Source organism: Euprymna scolopes, chromosome 31 (genome assembly GCF_053919585.1).
Source record: "Euprymna scolopes isolate OS-2025 chromosome 31, ASM5391958v1, whole genome shotgun sequence".
Lineage (NCBI taxonomy): Eukaryota > Metazoa > Mollusca > Cephalopoda > Sepiida > Sepiolidae > Euprymna > Euprymna scolopes.
Genome location: NC_136512.1, coordinates 67,118,593 through 67,140,338, shown reverse-complemented (window position 1 = coordinate 67,140,338; position 21,746 = coordinate 67,118,593). Strand labels below are relative to the sequence as shown.

Genomic DNA, 21,746 nt, shown 5'->3' with positions numbered 1-21,746 from the left:
ATATATCACGCAGCAAATTTTCCAATCCACGATTGTGTGGCGAGAATGTAACCCACATTCGCGATGGAGATTTTTTGTAGATGCCATAAGTATGCGATGGTTAGTCGGGATTTTGAGAAGGTCCCAATCCTAATGGAGGTCCATCGACGACATGTTACACTTCTACACCTCCAACCGTAACCGTCGGAAAGGCTTGTTCTCTTTGCAAGTACACAATCCTGGCCAAAATGTAAATAAACACCTTTTCTCTTCTGCCAACAATTTCCGTTGCTGGCAAAAGTTTAGTGCAGCCTCTGGGGTCTGGAGCTGGTCCGCAAGGTTTGTAATATTCATTATTATTTCGTCAGTTATCTTTTTAAAACAAATTTTTTTTCTAAAAAACTCTTCAAATAAACGTTTCTTGAGTTGTGACACTCTTCCAATTGATAGCGAAATTCTCGTCTGCTTAATCGGCAACGCTCGGTTATATCCGGCTGTTGACGTCATGCGTCGAACAAAGCCGAGCAAATGCTGAGTTACGTCTGGTTCGTTAAATGCACAAGTACCCATTTTTTAATAGAATATATTTGTTTTTTTTTCAAGTCAGTTTCTATTTAAATAGTTGGGACCAACAGGTACTACCACTCTGGGTCAGAGTGGACCTGGGAGCAATGGTAATTAAGGGGTGGCTCCACACACCCCCAAAGCTCGCAACCTGGGGCCTCACCATCAGATATAGTTTAAGGTCATATCCAGGATCTCACCCAAAGGAAAAATCTCAGGCATGTGTACACAGTGTGATGATATATTATAGTGAAACCTGGCCAGTGCGATTTGAAGACATGCGTTGCATGCATAGAAATGATATGAGAATGATATGATAGTTGTGAAATGTGAATCAAAGATAAGTTTGCCCTGACGACCTCAGAGGAAGATTAAATCTGAACAATGTAGGGAAATGTGAGCAGAAAAGGAGCCTTTGATAGTATACTCACACTGAAAGAATGGATGAGAGTTCTTTTGTTAGTTAGTAGATGTAGAATAGTTACGGCAATGATAATTACTCACCTGTTCAATTTTTGAGGCAACTTTTTCTACCATTTTCTTTGTACTTCGTTCGACTTTGCTATTCACTATCAAACCATTCAGCTGAAGACTTTAAAAATATAGAAGATTAATGTTAGATATTAGGTGAGTAAACTCACTAGTATATAAAAGTTAGTTGAAAATAACTGAAAATTAAAGGTCAACCAGGGTCAACTTGATGAACCCAAGGTGGGAATATAATAGAAATGGATATGAACTCTTATGGCTCAAAGAGAGAGTGAGATAGAGAAGGAAATAGTCGATTTTGAAGCATGCATGGACATGTAAAATGATAAGGGCTGAAAAAATATAATTAATTAGAGATTTTTATCCATTTCTTTCTTTGACCCTCGCCCATTGGTGAGTAATTTGGAACATATCAAGTTGATTAAATGTCCACTGTCTCCCCTCAGTTCTTGTCTAGAGTTGATTCTTTATGAGGTATAATGTAACATATTTGTAGGTGGCATTCTATCGAATCATGTAGAAACACGTACAAGGAAACACTAGTGACTAAGGTAGGAATACAATTTGTTGACTTTAATGTTTAAAAGGTAAAATATAATTAGTTAGCGATTTTGATCACTCATTCTTTCTCTCTCTGACCCTGCAAGTACAAATATTAACTGAATATACTTTGTGCAGGTGGATCTAGCATGAAGTCATAGACAGGATATAAATTAGACAAAAGGTTGTGAATAGGTTATAGGGGTGTGACCTTTCAGGGAATAAGCTTGGTTTTTGTAAACATAGGCAGTGATGGAATGTAGGCAGAAGTGACAGTGTCAATAATTTGGAGCAAAGATTAAATTGAATAAAATTCCTCTTTTTTCCATAAGTTCTTGTCTTGAGTTAATCCTCTTGGAGGTATGAAAAAACTTATTTGTAGGTAGAGTTTCATTCAGTCAGTCAGGAAGAATTAAACAGAAGCACGTACAAGAAAACATTACAGTGATTAAGGTAGGAATATAATTTGTGGATTTTGGTTTTATAATAATTATGTCAACTTTGTTGCTGTGTATGCGTGACACAAGGTTTAAACACAACATGAAGATGCTTTTATTTATTTATTTTTTCAGATTTTATAAAATAATCTATTTACTTGCTTTCCCCATGACAGCAGAAGTAGGCAAAAAGTTGATTTTAGTGATGGAACGATTCCAATATTTTTCCGGATTCCGATACAATTACCAATTCCAATTCTTTATAAATCTCTAAATATTTAACTATAAAAGTGTTATCCTGCTCTGATTTCTGTAAAAACACATCTGAAATGTGCATATGCTTTCTCAAACGTAAAAACACACTTGTGAGGGGGTGATCTAGAGATTTTAGTCTTACTGGAAGTTTAAATCAATAAATATTTATTATTTTATCATTACTACAAGCAGTGGAAGATGTTTCTTAAACCAAAATCAAATAAAAAAAGATAATTTAAGGAATCGGTTTTAACATCGGAAAATAAGCTAAAATTTTTCTGATTCCGATGCTGATACCCCAAACAGCTCCGATTTTTCCGATTCCCGATTCCGATTAATCGCCCTGACACTAGTTGATTTTTAATGTGAGGAAAACGTAGCTCCCCAAAAAGTGGCACTCCGGATTGTCACAAGAATTAAAAAGTCTAGCATCAGAACAGATGCTAGACTTTGCTCCTAACCAAAACGCCAAGGCAGAGAAAGTTATTTAATATCAAATGATAAAAGGGTCAGATCGAATTTTGTTGATATGTTTGTGAATACAAATATGAACTAAATATACTTTGTGCAGATGGATTTACCGTGAAATTGTAAACAGGATGTAAACTAGACAAAAGGTTGTGGATAGGTTATGGGGAGAGGGGTACCTTTCACGAAGCTTTGAAGAGACAAGATCTGTTCTAAATTAATCTAACAAAACCTTACAATAATTAAGTGATCGGCTCTCTCCCATTCCCTCTTCTCATCTGAATTACAGTTGAAATAAATCAACAGTTGATGAATGATTTTTCTCCCTCCCATGGCAGGGTGATGTGATTTTGACTAGACCATTAAGGACTCCATTTGTAGTAGTCACAAATAAAAATTTACTTTTCTCGCGGAGAAATGTCCCTGCTAGGCTTTTAAAACAAGATGCAATCTGAACGTTTAACCAAAAATGTTTGAACAGCCTTGTGCTATGGGGCAAGCTGCAGACATAACGGGTTGTAGCTGTGCATTGGGAAATGGGTAGTTGACCCGAGAGAAATGCAGGGATGCGCCCATATTGTCGCTGGCTTGAAAAATTATGTGTCCGTGATTTGTTGATGAAATGACCGTTAATAAATGCCATTTGTTTAAACTAAGAGGAGGCTGAGTGGAGTTTCTTTCCTTTGTTCCTTTGCAACTATCTCTGCATACGACGAGTGAAAATGTAATGGCCACGTTACATTTGGACAATTAATTATAATTGGGAAAAATCAGAACTTTTGGAGTATTGAAATCAAAAAAATTTTAGCCTAATATTTTTTAAGGGGAATAGAAAGTCAACCTTAGGTTTACTTTGGCAGCCTTATAACTCTCGCTTCCATTATTTTGTCCTTTAGTCCTCACATTCCATGAGCAATGTTTTTGATGATGGGGAAAGAATTGCCATTTTCTGGGTTGGAATCTATCCATCTAATACTTATCAATTATTAAATCATTTCTCTCTGATAGGCTCATAAGAGTAGTGGTTGATGGGCAGAAATAAGAAGGCCACAGTATTAATTCTGGAGTCCCTCAGGGGTCCATCCTGGGCCCAACTCTCTTTTTGATCTACATCAATGATCTCTCAAAACACATCTTAAAATCGTTGAAATTTATGCTGATGACACTACCATCTATGGCAACACATCAAAGGCCGTAAATGACAAAGTTCTTTCTGATTCTCTCTCCTCTGATCCTGAGTGTGTGGTACAATGGGGTAAGAGGTGGCTGGTTACTTTTAATGCATCTAAAACTAAGCTTCTATCTTTACATCATCAACGCTCTGATCCCCACCTGGCATCAATTGAAATGGATAGCTCTTGTCTTGGGGAGGCTCCATGGTTTGACAGCTGGGATTGACCTTTACTCCTGATCTGAAATGGAACACGTTACATCAAATCTGTTGCCAAGGTCGCTGGAAAAATGGTGGGATCCTTCTACCACTCCAGTAGATATCTCATTGCTGATGCAGTTCTCTATCAATATAAAAGCCAAGTATGTCCAAGGATGGAGTACTGCTGCCACATCTGGGCAAGAGCTGCTAAAAACAGCCTATCCTGCCTTGACAGAGTTCAAAATATACTTTGTAACTTAGTGGGGGACGCCCTTTTCTCTTCCCTGCAACCTCTCTCCCACAGAAGAAACATTGTGAGCCTGTCTTTGTGTTATCTCATTACTTTCATGGCAAGTGCTCGTCTGAGCTCCAATCTCTGGTACCCCTTCACCAATCTTTCACAAAAAACACCCGTCTAGCTGAAACCACTGTCAATTATTTTCCCCACTCTTTATCTGTGCCTAAATCAAAACGTAGATTCCATGAACAAAGCTTCTTTCTTAGAACTACATGCCTGTTTCCCACCTGACTACAACTTGAATGTCCTCAAGTCCAACATAAACAAATTCCTGATAAACCGCCCCCTTAAACATGCGATAACCCTTATCCTCGAGTGGCCTCCGGGCCTTGATAAGTGGTGACTCCCATGTAAAAAAAAAAAAATCAATGGCTAGTTTTTTTTTTTAGCTTCTTACATCTAGTGGCCTTGTCTGGAGAGAAAAAAAAAGAGATTGAAGACTTCAATTTGTTTATAACCCCTAGAGTAATAACTGAGAACTTGTAAATGATATCTTCCTATTGGAACTCATTATGTGGTTGTCTAGAGTTCATCAAAATTTAGTATATCCAACCTTGCCAACATGGTATCAGAGCTAATATGACAGGTCTATTCAGATTTGACATATACACCTGATCATTGATTTGTCATTATGTTAAAAACAGACTAGTGAAGACTGGTGGGTCACTAGCACAGTTTGAACAGATTTGCTATACAATCTATTGCTAGTAACGAGAGATTATGGTGTGGTCCCTGGCTTTGGTATAGATCATTTTTAAATGTCTTTGAGTATAGCCAGGAACCACAATGACATACTGATTCGTATCGTTTTGAAGCTCAACCCTTTAGATAACAAATATCTAAAAATTGGCTAAAAATATTAATTCCTTCACTCTCAACTGGGCACTTTTCTACAAGGAGGGGGGGGTCTCTTTTTTCGCCGATATTTTCGAAAGCCATCCCCTCTTTTCGATTGACTAGCCTTAATTTAAACCTTCACCACTTCCGGTTTGGCGATGAACGCAACAGCAAAGATATCACATTTTTTTTCACATTCTTTTCCACCTTCACGGTATGGGTTCAAGCTTGCCCTCCTACTACCACGTTTTTTTGTTTTTTTTTGCTCAAAACACACCTCCAAATAACCGGGCAACGCCGGCCACCCAGGCTAGTTTATTATATATTGGGGTATGAAAGTTATGTTTTAGCGAAGGAAGAAAATTAAGAATATTTATATGGAACATGCATGCATAATAAAATGAAAATACAACGAAACATTAAAATAATAGAGTAATAATAGTTTTGATTTGGTCGGGCTAAGATTCCTGATTTTCAAGTCTGTTATTCAGTAGAAGAAAACGAGCATTATTATAAACTCCAAAACAATAAAACTTTGTTACTTATTTTAAATGGGCATCGCAGATTTATCTGGAAAGAGAATTCTTCTGTTGCAGCAGTTACTGAGATAACTTACCCAATTGACGACCAGTGTCAGAACTGAATTGAACAATGACTTTGAACCAGCATAATGAGCGGACAATCACAGTCTGTGCCATGAATGCATGCTCACAAGGTGAGGTTTTAAAAATAAAACAGTGCACTATGAGAAGCACACTGACCTACAAAAATGCCTGAGCAGTTCTGTCAGCATTTCCTGGTAAGGGCACCTCAGGTGATTAGCAATAAACTAACTTCTTATCAAAGAGAGAAGATAAAGCATGAAGGGTGGAATTCCTAGGACATAACAGAACCATATTTAAGCCAGACAGCAACAAAGCCATTGTCAGACTGATTGCTGAAGACGTATCCTATTCAAAGACTTAAATTCCAATGTAAATTATAGTAAAAAAAAACATAATAATTGTAGAAAACTTACTTATTTAAATGTTCAATTTTTCCCTTTTCATATGCGATCACTCCACCTGAAAAAGGAAAATTGGATTGATTTAGATAGATAAGGTTAATTGTTTTTTGCCAGACGTATAGGACAATAGGTTCTTGTCCAGAAATCCCACTATATTAAAAAACAAAAATAAAGAAAAATCTGTATGATGTATGCAACTGTGACAAAACTAAAATATCATACTAAAAAATTTCATAAATTAATCAAGTAGTTTTATTTTTAAGAAAATCAAATGTTATGAGTGACAGAAGAGCGGCAGTTTTGTTGAAAACAATCTAAATAAAAAAAATAAAAATAAAAAAAACAACAAAGGGAGATAAATCAATGATTCAAATTTGCGAGATTTATGTGTTCCTTTTTTTGCAGACTGTTACAATCATCTTCATAGTTGTTGTTGTTGTTACACCACTTTATGGCCAACTCGTCATCTGAAGAAACCCAGAGAATGATTTGGCAGAAACATGGTGAAACAACAACTATGAAGTACTCAAAAAAATGCAAAAAATGAATACACAAATAATAAAGCCTCATCTCAAAGGATTCAAAATAAAGAATAAAATAAAATAAATTATATAATTGCGAGATTTATGTTGTAATGTCTACAAATTCCCAGTAATCACTTAAAAATGATTTTCTTTATAAAAATAAAACTACTTGATCAATTTACATGTATTAGAGTTATCTGATTTTCAGGGGGAAGTGGATATATATTCAGAGACACTGGCTATTAGACAGAACAATTATGGCAAGAGATAAAGAGGGTCACAAATAACTGAGTAAGTTTTAGCTGAGAGTTTAGTTCAGATATAGAGCTGTTGTTAGAGAATGGATAGAGAGAGAGAGAGGGAGAGAGAGAGAGAGAGAAAGGGAGAGAGAGAGAGAGAGAGAGAGGGGGAGATGTGTGAGTTATAGTGTAGACACGTTGACCGGAAGTCAAGATCAGCTGATTTGATTGCGTGTGAGTCATGTGATCAGGTTAGCTGAATCGAGGAGATTTGCTTGGGATTTGGAAGAGAGCGGACGGCTTCCCCTTCACTGGGTGTGTGTGTGTGGGGGGGGGAACGAACGCTGACGTGGTAGAAATAAGACCTAGAAGAAGAAACAACACAGGCCAAATTCACTTTCCAATCTTCTGCGAATAAACATAAATAAAAAAAAACTATAGAACCAATTTCTTGTCTCGGAGTGAAATAAATCTTCGTCCCCAAAAACAGGTATCAAGCTTCCCTCCCAGACGAGAATTTCCAGATGAACCAACGAAATGGCAGAAGGTATGTCTGAAAATACATGATATGTCACACACATATTCACACTTAATAGCATATGAATATATGTAATAGAAAGACCACTAGAAAATCACACACACGACATTAACTCTGATAAGATAATTAAACACTCAATCCGTTATAAATAGACAATACAACAAACGCTCATTTTATGATACGACAACGTAACACTGTCATGTTTTGTAACGGTACCTTTTTTTTTAATGAGGGACAAATTCAGTCTTCACTGTTTCTTCTGTTTGGAGTGACTTCTAATCTCGCTGCGACATTATTTTCTTTTCTGTTTAACTGTTTTTCATTTTTTTTCTATTCCATTTCGAATTAACTAGTTGTCTAGACAAAATATTGATTAGCATTTTGATGAGGGCAGCACATTAACGACAAGACTGATCACACACATACGTCTTCAACAAGTCGTTCGTATACAATGTCAATATCTGTGTGTTGTTTTTCATCTATTCATTTAACATCATTTTTTTTTTCCTTGTTCAGAAATTAAACGTTTTCTGATATTACGGCCGCTCACTCTCCAGTTCTCACAGTTCAGTGGATTAAATTTCTCAAAATTCCACTCCGTGTGGTCTTCCAAGTTTTCCTTCGACGGCCAACCTACCTGTGATTTAAGATACGAGGTACCTTCAACAAGTTTCCAGACTTTTTTTTTCGTATGGGCAATTTTATTAATAATACGCACATGAAACTAGTCCCCTTCGAACTAATCTCCTCCAGCTGCAATGCACTTGTTGTATTGTTCCAACAACTTCTGAAAGGCCTAATGGAAGTCCGTTTGAGTGATTGTGTGAATGACCTTCATCACAGCCTCTTTTATCTCCAATTGTCTCATAACGACAGCTTCTAAGGTTTTCCTTGAGCTTAGGTAATAACCAAAAGTCACAGGGAGCAAGGTCTGGACTATAGGGAGAGTGAGGAACTGTCTTGATGCCCATCTTGGTATAACAGTCTTTGACAAGGATGCATGGGGCAAACTTCACACAAATCTTCTGCATCTTCAGTCTCTTGCAAATAATTGCATGTACAGTTCCCACACTGACATCAAATTGTGTACTTATTGTCTCTATAGACACACAATGGTCCTTATCCATGAAATTTTTTATTTGGCCAATCAATTCTGTGCAGTCTTGTCTAATCATTTGCTTCCAAGTTTTCCTTGGCCAGCCAACCTTCCTGCGATTTTAAACATCCATGTTTTTGCATTCAGGAAGATGAACACATCACATAACTGATTCATCTTAGAGATAACCTTTTCACTGAACAAATGTAGTACTTTCAGCAAATCCCCTAACCTTATATGTTGATTTTGAAGTATGGATCCATCATTATGCTGTAGTCAGACAAGAAAGCGATGAGTGAGGTTTCAGAATTCACTGACATATGACATGACGCTTTTGATACAGCAACTATACAACTTAACAGAGATAAAGAGGGATAGTTCACAAAATTTTGCCCATGTTGCCTTCATCTTTGTGGTCATACTGATATCGTATCTACCACCAGTTCCTAGGTAGCAGAAAGAGTCTAGTGTAATACCATGTGTTACACTGTTCGATAACAATCGCAGATCCCAACGTTATGTGTCATGTATTTCTCCTTTTATTTTCTATTCTGGCCGTGTCGTCATTTCTCATATTGGCAGGTGCCAAGGTGGACATGCACAGGTTCACAATTATAAAAAAAGAAAATAAAACAAAATGCAAAAAATACAGATTCCGACACATTCCGCAAATATCAGTTGCAATCTGGGTGTGTGTCTGACACCATCGACCCTCTACACATTAAAGTTCACATCTACATCTGTCGAAGCTGCGTTCATTAGTTAATGTCAGCCTATCTTGATCAACTAAAACTCTCTAGTAATTGTCTGTATTTTTGAGATGAGGTGTTTTCATTTATTGACTGACTTCCTCATCTTGGTTTTTATAGTCACAACGTTTCGGCCGTTTTGCCCTCCGGCCTTCATCAGGTGTTTTGTATCGAACTGGGGAACTGTTTGTTAGGAGTCTCGAACCCAACCCTTTATTATTATTACAGGGGTACCGTGTTCGGACTCCAGCTAGGCTCTGGGACATAGTTGCTGATTCTCTGTTTTGAATGTTACCTAGTGACATATGGCCGAGTGGTCCTAGACGTTGTATCAAAGTTTACAGTTACCCAAAGGTGCTGAGTTCAATCCTGAACGAAGACAGTGAAAAGTAACATTCAAAACAGAGAATCAGCAACTATGTCCCAGAGCCTAGCTGGAGTCCGAACACAGTACCCCCGTAATAATAAAGGGTTGGGTTCGAGACTCCTAACAAACAGTTCCCCAGTTCGATCTCTCTCTCTTGTGTCCAACTCAAAACTGTTGTTGACTGTTACAAACACAAGACGGTTTGCAAACTGTCGCAAAAACCTATTACCACACCTAAAACTGCTTGTAAACTAACCCTAAATATATCCACATTCATGTCTGATCTTCTGTCCGACACACCTTGATTAACAATCCCATTTTAGCTTTCTTTTGTGTTCCTTGGTGAACAACTTCCTATGCCTTTGTTATGATGATAAACCCATTTTCTCTTTATTTTTGTTGTATTTTTATCTATTTTTTCTTTTTACTTACTTTCTAACGCTAAGTCAGAGAGACGCTGATAGCATTACACTACCATCTCCAGAGTATTACATTATCTAGTACAAGCTCTCTGTTGCGACAACCGTTGATAGGATGTGCATTATCCTTGCATCTCCTACACTTAAAGTTTGAGTTTGAGGCTTGTTTACTCTTCAAATCCTTGCACTTTTGGGGATCTACAATAGGCGCAGGTTGCATTGCAGAGTATCAAACATTTTTTCCACACACACAATAATGATACTAACCAATGCCTCGTAGGAATTGTAGACCAGAGCTACACATTGGCAGCAGACAAGCAAATTTAGGTACTTCTTTATTTGAGCGAAATTCGAAATATTGAATTTCAAGTAAGATAAATGATATCTACATGTCAGTTACATTAATGAACACATCCAAAAATTACGAAAAATGATATGATAGAAAATTAATTATTAATGAAAGTTTTTGAAGATAATTAACGAAAATTGAGTTTTACTAAATTGGCCGAAGAATTTCAATTTTCAGAAAATAATTAACTTCCTTGTTATGATTCGAATTCTCCGGTTTCTTTTTTAACAAAATTCTATTATCTTAAAAAGCTCATTAATAACTAAATTTGTCCCTTATTGTTTTTGTAATTTTTGGATATGTTCATTACTGTGACGTGACAATTTAGTAGATACCATTGGTTTCACTTGAAATTCAATATTTCGATTTTTGGTCTTATAACAAAGAAGCATCCAAAGTTGAATCAACCAATGAGTACTTGTACAGTTTAATCAAGACATTAAAAAAATGAAAATATCAGAAAAAAATTATACTGAACATATTTCACTTAATTTGATGAAGTATTTTTTTTTTTTTTTTTACAGCGGAAATAAACGTTTTCATGGCAGCGCACTGAAGGTAACCATGTTTGGATTTTTAGAACACGTCAGGGGGGAGATAACTCAGTTTAAAGCGCGGGCACCCCCCTCCCCATCTTTCTTTCCTAAAAATTGAAACATAGCTACCCTTTGATCAGTACCATAACAAATTGTTTTTTCACTGTAAAAAAACTACTTGATCAAATTAAGTGAAATTTTTTTTTTTTGCAGAAAGTTTCATTCCATAATGGATATGTACAATATAACCTTTTTGATATTTTCATTTTTAATGTTTTGATTAAACTGTACAAGTATCCAAGTGAATTCTATTTTTACAATATTTTTGTGTATTGTTTTTTCGCTGTAAACTACTCAATCAAATTAAGTGAAACCTTTTTTATATTTTCATTTTTTAATGTCTTGATTACAAGTATCAACCAATGAATCTCTAGTTTTCTCAGGTTCAATTTTTGGAGGAGAGTTCATATTGTGTTGCATTATTATAACATTGACTGAGTAATTGGTTACATTTGGTATCTTATAGGTTGGTTATTTTTGTTTTTCGGCGCATCAAACATTTTAATGCTGAATCCAGTAATTTCGTAAAACATTTTCATGCTTCAAGTTCTTTATATCTTCAAATATTTATCCATGAAGTTTAGTTTGGTTGCTCATTTTTACAGCATATGAACCCTTTTTATTTTATATAATGTTGAATCCAATTATTTTAGAAAAGTTTTTATTCTTTAAATTTTTTTATATTTTCAAATATTTATTCATGCGGTTTGGTTTCGTTTGGTTGTTTTGTTTTACGGTATATCAATCTTTTCGGGCTATTTAATGCTAAACCCAATAATTTTGGAAAAAGCTTGTATGTTTGGAGTTCTTTATATCTTCAAATATTTATTCGTGGTGTTTGGTTTTGTTGTTTTGCAGAAGAAAATTTGGTGCAACTTGACTATAGTTTGTTGTCTGACCCAATTGTGTATTTTTGAACAAAGGCATTACAGGGGAAAAACATTATTATGTACTTAAGTGTCATGTCGAAATCAGTACAAATTCCAAAAATTATGAAAAATGGTCCAGTAGAAGATGCGCTAGAGCTAATTTTCAGAGATCGCTTGAGACAAAGCAAGAAGCCATTTGATGTAATAAGCTAATAAGAATGAAAGATGATTATCGCAAATAAAAGGAGATGCCTATTGACCTTAGTCTTGAAAAGACCAAGGCTGTAGATAGAAGGAAAACAGTGAGCAGGAAGGGAGTTTCACAGCCTTGCAGTTCTTGGAAAGAATAGGAAGCTGTACTACAATGAGATATCAAAACAGTTAATTGATGGAGACCACTAGACCAACAAGCCAAACAAGCTGGAACAAAGGAAGCAGAGAATAGATCAGACAATTCTAAAAGAACACGTGCCATAATAGTCTTTATGAAATAGACTGAGACAAGCAACATCACATCTGTGAGAGAGAAGTTGCAGAGAAGAAGAAAAGGTAGAGCCAGTTTAATTACAGAACCCTCAAATGAGAGAGATTTTAACATAGTTGATAAACATGTTCACTTACCAAATGTACAAATGGTATTATCAATGCCAGAGGGATTGCCATGCATGATACATTCTCCTCTAAAAGACCACGTGTTGATCATTTCTAATTCTTCGTTTGACCAATTAGTATTGGAATCTCCCCCGGTTGCAGAACTGATTAACCCTTGATGCTGCAGAAGAATTGCAGCAAGACAGACGCATACACTTGCAGAGGAACCCAAACCGGAAGATATTGGAAGATCACTGGCATACTGAAACTTGGCAGATGGAAGACCTCTAAAAAAAAAAAAAATCATCATCATCATCATCATCATAGTAGTAGTAGTAGTAGTAGTAGTAGTACCAGTTTAATGTCCATTTTTACATGATAGCATGTATTAGACTGACAAGGTCTTTATTTATCCTCTTTATTTAAAATCCATCTTTAGAATAAATATTAGTTAAAATATATTTGTTCAGGTGGATTTGGCTTAATGCTATAAACAGGATGTGCTTTAGACAAAGCTCTCAAAGATGTTATGGGATCTATCTGAAAATAAGTTGAGAGTTCAAGAAAATAGATAGTGAGAAAAATTAGATGAAAATGATGTCTGACATATGATTGAGAGTGGAGAGGAGCAAGGTCATTAATTTCTAGAACTTTCATTAGACATATGATTGAGAGAGTATCAGTTACCAATCACTGGGTGTCTTGTGTGGGAGATTTGATTGAAAAGACATGTTTTTGAGATGGTCTGACAAAATAATAAATAAGCAAGTCATACATTTATAAAATAAATAATTGTAGACCCTGCCCCTTCGACTTTGCAGTTCACTGGACGATCATGTGAGAAGTTATGATTAAATCATTCATCTATTAAAAGATCTTGTGTTTAAATTAATTATTAAATATTGGTAAATAATTCTACTAGTATAAATATTAGTTCAAATATATTTGTTCAGATGGATTTAGCTTGATATTGTGAACAGGATGTGCTTTAGACAAAGATCTCAAAGACGTTACAGGATCAACCTAGCCTAGAAATAAACCAGGGTTCATGAAAAAGGAAGTGATACTAATTGGTCAGAAATGATGTCAGAAATACTTACTTATCTTTACAAATTCCTAAATATAGGTAGAGGAAAAGGACGAGCGGTTGCTCCTTTTTGGTCATGTTGTCAGATTTGATATTGAGGAAATATTTCAGTTTTTTCAAAACTGCAGGAGTTGGTTTTTCATTTAATTCATCCTCTGTTTAAAAAAAAAAAAAAAAAAAAAAGAAAAGGGAAACAACTTGAAATCATATTTTTTCTTTGTTTTTGTGTTAAGCAAATTAAATGTGATATAATATAACCTATAAAGAGAATGTTTAAAAAGGATTGGTTTGGTTTGTTTTATGACATATAACCAGAATAGAAATGATAGATGCTATTATTATGGTTTAACTCAAAATCATCGGTAGGTGTCATGTTTGGAGGGCGGCTGTGATTTCAAGGTTAATTTCAATTGTAAACGTTTTGTTTTGTTTTCATGTTGAAGTATGCTAATTAAGAATTTATCAAAACCAATTGTAGACGTACATTATCAATCGACAGAGACCCAGGTAAAAATAAAGAGAACAGACTTGACTCATCGCCTTTTGCTCCGCCAGCACAGAGTTTGGGGAGTTGATTGTAACCATAAGTGTATTGTGCTAAAAAGAGTATCGACATTCTACATGCTATAAATTAGAAGCTATTTTATATGAATACAGATTTTGTTTGTCAGTCACAAATTTTTTGAAACATAATAAACACATTTCAGAATTTGTCTCAATTTGAAATATTAAAGATCTTAATTGTTTTTAGAAATGGAAAATACTGCATTAATAATAGTGTTGGGACGATTAATCAGAATCAGGAATTGAAAAAAAAAAAAAAAAAAAAAAAAAAAGAAGAAGAAATCCAAACATTTAGGGATATCGGAATCAGAAAAATTTGTGCCGGTTTTCTGATGCCCAAAACGATTTTTTTTATTGATTTATTTCTTTGATTTTGTTTATAACTCAATTTTCCACATTTTTCTCTTATTAATGATAAATATTTACTGATTTTAAACTACCAAAAAGACTAAAACCTATAGGTCACACCCATAAGCGTGTCTTTACATTTGAGAAAATATAAATATATGCACTTATTACATGGAGTTTTTGTGATAATCTACCCCCCCCCTAAAAACAAACCTATATTTAGAAATTTAAAAAGAACTGGAGGAATTGGTAATTGGAAAAATATTGGTGCCCTCCTATCACTAATTAATAGTAAATAATAAATTCCCAACAAATAAAGTGGATGCCATGACTGGAAACGAGATCAATCTGAGGACTGACCTATTTTGTCTTTCTTATAAATTGAAAACATTAAAACATTACCTTAACAAAATAATGATATCTTTGCTGTGATGTCATAGCTTTATGATTAATGTCATGTTTCAAAACATGAATTCAAACATAAGCAATAATAAAAAATAATTAATGAATAGGTAAACATTAACGATATCATTGGAAATTATTTTAATATTCCAAAACATTTTTTTTAACTACATATTTTATGTAGTTGTTTCATAATTATATAATTCTGTTAAGAAAAAAATGAATAACCAGATGCAGCTATGTTGATGCTCTGCTATATATTGAGCACTATTGAAACAAACACTTGAAAATTCCTTACAATATGTTTTCATAAGCACATATGTACATGCATGTGAAAATTCTTTACTTAATACCTTTAAATTGCTGCAACAAATCTTGAAGGGATTCCAGAGACCATTTTTCATTGATATCAAAGATAGATATGACTATATTGACAGTTCCATTTTCGGTTGGCGTCAAGCGTACAAATGTTCGGTTTCCCACACTGCAAGAAATTGCCATCTGAAACGAAACCAAAAATGTTTTTCTTAACCGTTAGTTCCTTTTTTTTTTTTTTTTCCGGATTTCGAATTTAATTAAAATAAAATTATATTATCCAATAGTTTTTATTTGCTTTTTACTGTTGTACAACCATTACGGACATAGAAATCCGCAAACACAAAAGGTATAAAAGAACAAGATGATCTGCAAACTATTAAAGAACTGGCCAATGGGTGGAGAAGATTTTAAACTGAATAAGAATTAACTCTCATTCAGGTTTATTTAAAAGCGAGATATAGAAACGTATCAAAATAACACACATGGGAAAGGAATGAGTTTAAAAATAGCAGAGGACATATGTATGCGTGTGGAATGATGACCCACTGGATTTCTAAGGATACAAGTACTCCTCAAGAGTTCTGAGAAAAATGCTACAACGGTTCTTTGTTACAATAGCAAAATTCAACAATCGAAAAATTGAGTTTTCATTAAGAAACCAATGGAATCTACTCACATATTATGTCAATTTCAACTAAAAAGCAATGTTATTTATCATTTTGCAATTAGTTAAATATTATTGCATTATTACATGAAACATGTGCATTAAAGATTTAATAAATCAGCAACATCCACTATTACTTGTAATAAAACGGACCGAGTTACTTCCCCTGACTTCATACTGTTTATATGCATAAACTTCAAATTTATTTCAAAAACTATTTTCATTAATAAATAAGTTTTTATCTTATTGTTTTTTTGTAATTTTTGGATATGTTTCTAAATACAACATGACAATTAAGTATAGGCACCGCCAAAACTGGGGGGGGGGGGGCAGGTACATACTTTTTGACGGACCGTCTTTTTAAAAATCTACCAAAAATTAAGTAATTATCCGATCAATACGAAATTTTCAGCGATTATTAAGAGAAGAATGAACTTTATAACAGTGTACTTATTTTTCATAAACGATATTTATATATATATATTTTTACTTACAAACCCCCCCCCCTCTTGTTTTGAGGTGGTACAAATATGCTTAAAATAATCATCTAACACTGAACATAACATATTGTGTTGTTGTAAGGGACAGAAATATAGATTAAAAAAAAAAAAAAAAAAAAAAAAAAAAATTTGTTTGCATACCTTATTTTGACGTCTGAATATCAGAACTTCGATTGTGTTTAATTATCCTGCTTTTGAGTTTTGAAGTGTGAAATTCGGTGAATATGTTAAGTAAAATAATTAATTTAAGTTAAGCAAAACAAAAAAAAATTTTTTTTAATATTTATACGAAAAAAGCTATTTAAAATCTTTGATAAATAAATTAACAATTTTTTTTTAGCGAGCCGAATAATGCATGACCATTATTTAACAGGGCATGCTTTGAAGAATCGATACAAAAAAAAAAAAAAATTCGATAAATATTGTGCCCTTTGATATAGCATCATTTTTTCGATCCCGTTTGAAAACGTTTGCCGCCTTTCGACTACGGTGGACCAAACGCGCTGAAATAATTTTTTTTATTCTGCTTTAAATTGCCCCTCCCCCATTTTTGGGAGCCTGGCCCCCACACACATACACATTAAAAACCAAACTCATACAAATGGTCACCCATCTGATACTGGCCAGCCTCAGCGTTAATAATACATTGAAATTTTCGTTACTGAAAACTAAGTTTTTTTGGGCTGTTTGGTCTTCCATAGTTTGCTTTTTATCGAATACAAACGTAAACAGTGTCGATCTAGACTCTAGATCGACGCGAAGTAACTGGTTACCTATATGAATAAGTGGAATTATTTGAAATCCAGGTACTTATAATATTTTTGCATATTCTCATAGAAAATCATCCTAAATCTTAGACAACAAATAAATAAATTAATTATTTCAAAAACCTTTTTTAAAAAATATTTAGGTACGTTTTTTGTGCAAGACAAAAAATGTCAATTGTTAACTTTTTGGGAAAATTTAACATTTAAAATTTAATTAAAAATAGTAGAAAAAGTTTTACATTATTCTGTTTTCTATATGATAAAATTCAGGGTTTTATCTTTCTGGAAAAAAAAAGTTACTCAGAAATAATGGATTTTAATAAATGTAATTTCGTTTTAAAAAACAACAACAACTTGATTTTTCGGCCATTTTTGGCGGTGCCTAATTAAGTAGATAACATTGTTTTTATTACTTGTATTAATCGGACGACTGTTCTCATCTTGAGTGTTATCTGTGCAACGTTTTAGTCAGATTAGCCCTTGACCATCCTCAGGCATTTTGGCTGTTGTTTGGAAAAGAAAAGAGAACAGTTACTAGCTCACTAGATATTTTTGTATTCTTTGAGTTAGTCTGTATTTTACGGTTATTGTTTGTATAATTTGTATACGTTTGTCTCCCTTTCTTCCAGTTGTGACCATCTGATATCGCGGTATTTTTGAATCCTTGCTTACAAATTATTTTATTTAAAAAGTACATGGAATATAAAATATAAATATGGATAAATTTTTGACAATGAAAAATGGAAGTACCCATTGATTAGTATTTTTTATAGGTAAGTGACTTTTTGGAATTTATATATATTTATTATATTCGAAGTAAGTTAAAATTCGTTGATTTTCCTGAAATCTTTTTTTAAAGAAAACCGATTTAAAAAAGCAAATACTGCATATTTTCCTATTAAACCTGTTATTTTAACATTTGGGTAAATATCCAGATACGCTACTACAGAACACCGACCACTCTAATTTGTTTTTTTATAGGTAATTGAGGTCGCTGACAACGAATTTGATAGTCAAACTTGGGGCAAATTTACCGTTTCCTTGGTATTAACCCCCGAACCCACGAATAAGTTTCCACCATTTTGCAGCTTCCGTTTACGCTACGCGCGTGCGCTGCAGCATGAACGACGGCTTGCTTAATGCTTCACCTAGCAAACTGCCTTCTCACATGGCGTACCAATCAAAAACTTACGGACTGACATTTTTTTAATGACTTACAGTTAAAGAAAAGTACAACAAATTGGACTTTTTTTTTTTTGTCTCGTGTAGTGTTTAATGTGGTTTACAAAAACATAAACATCTTTTTTTGCGGGAGGGGGATTCAATTATAGAACTTATGTGACTTAATAGGTGCTTTTGCAGTCTAGTTAAACGTTTTTCAACGCACCGACATTTACCAATTAGAACACCATTTAACATTTTCCGAAGATTTTACATCACATCCGCCCCCCCCCCCGCTCGTGCCCCCAATGTACACAGTAAAATCTTCGGAAAATGTTAAATGGTGTTCTAATTGGTAAATGTCGGTGCGTTACTTTTTGAAAATTCTATGTTCCAGGTAAAAAAAAAAAAAAACACAGATAAATTAACCCCCCCCCTCCTACTCCAACTTGGAGTGCTTTCCTTTTCTTGTTTTATTTCTTTTTCAGCTAATTTTAAATTTTCCACCCAAAAAGTGCTATAATGTATTTTTGAAAATTAGAAAATTCTATGTCCTGGAAAAAAAAAAATCCCCCCCCCCCAACGTAGTTTGCTTGGTGAAGCCGTCGTTTATTGCTACAGCGTGCATGCACGTAGCATAAACGGAAGCTGCAAAATGGTGGACAGTAGTTCGTGGGTTCAGGGGTTAATACTATGCAAACGGTAAATTTGCCCCAAGTTTGACTATCAGATTCGTTGTCAGCGACCTCAATTACCTATACACAAAACAAATTAAAGTGGTCGCCGTTTTGTAGTAGCGTATCTGGATATTTACCAAAATTTGGTCTTTGCTCCTTTTATTGAAAAAAAAAAAAAAAAATTGGGGTTTAAATTACATTTTTCAAGTAGTTATAAGCTTCCAAAGATAGTAAGTCTAATTATTCACGTTTTTATCACGCATTTTTAATGGCGATTTCTGACACTGCTAACTGTTCATAATTTTATGTGCATATATATATATATATTAAAAAGTTTAACTCATGTCCAGGTAACTAAATTAAATGTAATGTTAAAAAATAAAAAAAAAGATAAGAAATTAGGGTCGACCTAGACGAGAGTGCCCAAAATGCCGACCAGGACTGAATGGAAGAAATATCTCATGTATTTAATTTAAGCCGTCGTTTCGTATCTTACAACATATACAACAAATACTTTATTGTAACTTTTTCTTTAATCTTTAATAATTTATAAATATTTATATAAAATTATCAGAAAAAAGCCAAATTTGAAGCCAAAATTGAAAAAGAAACCAAGCTGTCAACCCTGATAGGCACTTGAATTTACTTTGGCAACACTCTTCTCTCTACCGTGTATCGCTTGTAAAAAATGGCTACTTCTCCAAGAATGGAAATTCTCCTTAATTTTACCCAGGAGAAAGGATTACAGTATGCCCAAAGTAAACAGCTCGTGTCCACCCAGAAAATATTTGTTGTATATGTTGTAAGATACGATGTTGTAAGATACGAAACGACGGCTTAAATTAAATACATGAGATATTTCTTCCATTCAGTCCTGGTCGGCATTTTGGGCACTCTCGTCTAGGTCGACCGTTGACCCACTTTTTCGAATCTATGTGTACAGCAATACAAACCCGTAAAACAAACCCCTAAATTCTTAATATGGATTAGGGTCCAGGACTATGAACAGGAAGACATAAGGGTTTCGATCCTCATTCATATCCGGAAAACGCCGGTGGTCCCACAATAAAAGTAAAAACAAATAAAACAAGAGCGAATTTACAGGCCCACCCTCGTTTTATCGGAGGACCCAAAAATGTTAAAAAATTTAAATTAATATAATCCTTTAATACCTTTCCGTAAACTGCGGCATGTTCCCCAAACAAAATTAATTTGCCTGGAGCTGATACTGTGATAGGATCCATGCTTTCCGCAACCGGACTCCGAACTCCTGGATGAATCGTCGCACCGGAAAAATGAATGGGACACGTGCTTAGCAACAATATTTGTTTTTATTTTATTGTTTTTTTAAATGCCGATAATATCTTGTAAAAATATTTATTCTTTATGCAAATCTGTATATTTGACACGTATAAAAAATAATAGCTACTAAAAGAGATAATTATTTAAAAAGGGGTTGAAGAAATCGATTTATGGAAATAAAGCGGAATTATTTTTCTGAATCTAATTTTTTTCGCCTTTCACCGGGAAAACAGGAAGTAGTGAATCTGAAGCCAGAAGATTTTTAGTAAAATTTCCTTTTCAATTTGCAAATATTTAATTAATATTTTATGTGATTTTTCAGTTTTTTGATAAATGGTCATAACATACAAGATTCGCGACTTCCGCTTAAGAATTTGTTGAGAAGAAAACGGTGCCTCGCTGAAATCTGTCCCCTGTATATTTTAAGTCAACACAAGAAAATCAATTTTTTAAAATTTTTTTAAGGACGTTTAGGAAATTGATCCCACCTCTAAATTCCACAATTTACACCCCTCCCCTTTTTCACGTTAATCTTATCGATTACAAACTTAACTTTTAGATTAAAAAAAATAAAATTTGCAAGAAAATATTTTTGATGACTTATTATTGGGGATCAGTTTTCAATTCTAACGTTCTACTAAATTGAACACGTACTTTGTGACCATCACAGAAAAAAATGTTGCAACTGTTTTAACGCGACCGGTATTTATTCTCGTTATGGTTAGGGTAAATTTTTACTTTCTTTCCGACTCGATGACGACTTTTATGGGTTTTCGAGTATGCTGAAACGTAAATAGCCGTTGAGTTGCTAAGTAGGCACCTCCAACATTCACTACACAATTACCCCCCCCCCCATATGTAAAACGATGTAACTTTATTATAAATTAATATTATCAATATAATGTTTATACCATTTAAAAGAAGGGCAAAATAAACTAGTAATAATTAAAAAAAAAAAATTTTTTTCATCGTACGAAAATAATGAAATTGCGTGACGAAAATCGTGTCTACAATTGGCGCTTTAAAATAACGTTTTTTTAGGGACCACCAAACGAATGTGAAGAATTGTGAAAAAAAAAAAAAAAAAAAAGTATGATTCCGTGACGTCAGACTTGTGTTAACTATACGAACTATGGAAAAGCAGAAGCGACTTAATGATTTTTTAAAACATTTGCTTATTTTCTTCAATTAATAATTAATCTTTGTTATAATTTTGTTAGGTTTTAAGATTTACATAGTTTAATGATTAATAATATTATAAACATTTGTATATTAAATATCAAATACGGTTTTACGAGTGTTCATTACTACCGGCTTCCATACTTTTGTCCGGTAAAAAGAGAAAAATAAAATATGAGGGTCGTGCAATAATAT

At 34.1% G+C, this 21,746-nt stretch overlaps 2 protein-coding genes across 2 annotated transcripts in view; both read right to left on the bottom strand.

Annotated features, from left to right (window-relative positions):
* Positions 1–20,735, bottom strand: part of LOC145255786 (mevalonate kinase-like) — a 31,320-nt gene extending 10,585 nt beyond the window's left edge. Inside the window, exons 1-6 of the mRNA XM_080114459.1 lie at positions 20,243–20,735; positions 15,337–15,484; positions 13,683–13,824; positions 12,613–12,869; positions 6,258–6,303; positions 1,048–1,135 (exon numbers count right to left, since the gene is read on the bottom strand). Of these exons, the coding sequence (XP_079970585.1) occupies positions 1,048–1,135; positions 6,258–6,303; positions 12,613–12,869; positions 13,683–13,824; positions 15,337–15,484; positions 20,243–20,314 (753 nt within the window). The 5' untranslated portion in view covers positions 20,315–20,735. The remainder of the gene's footprint in view (positions 1–1,047; positions 1,136–6,257; positions 6,304–12,612; positions 12,870–13,682; positions 13,825–15,336; positions 15,485–20,242) is intronic.
* LOC145255790 (serine/arginine-rich splicing factor 6-like) overlaps positions 1–21,746 on the bottom strand; it is a 563,981-nt gene that overhangs the window by 280,040 nt on the left and 262,195 nt on the right. The window lies entirely within an intron of this gene.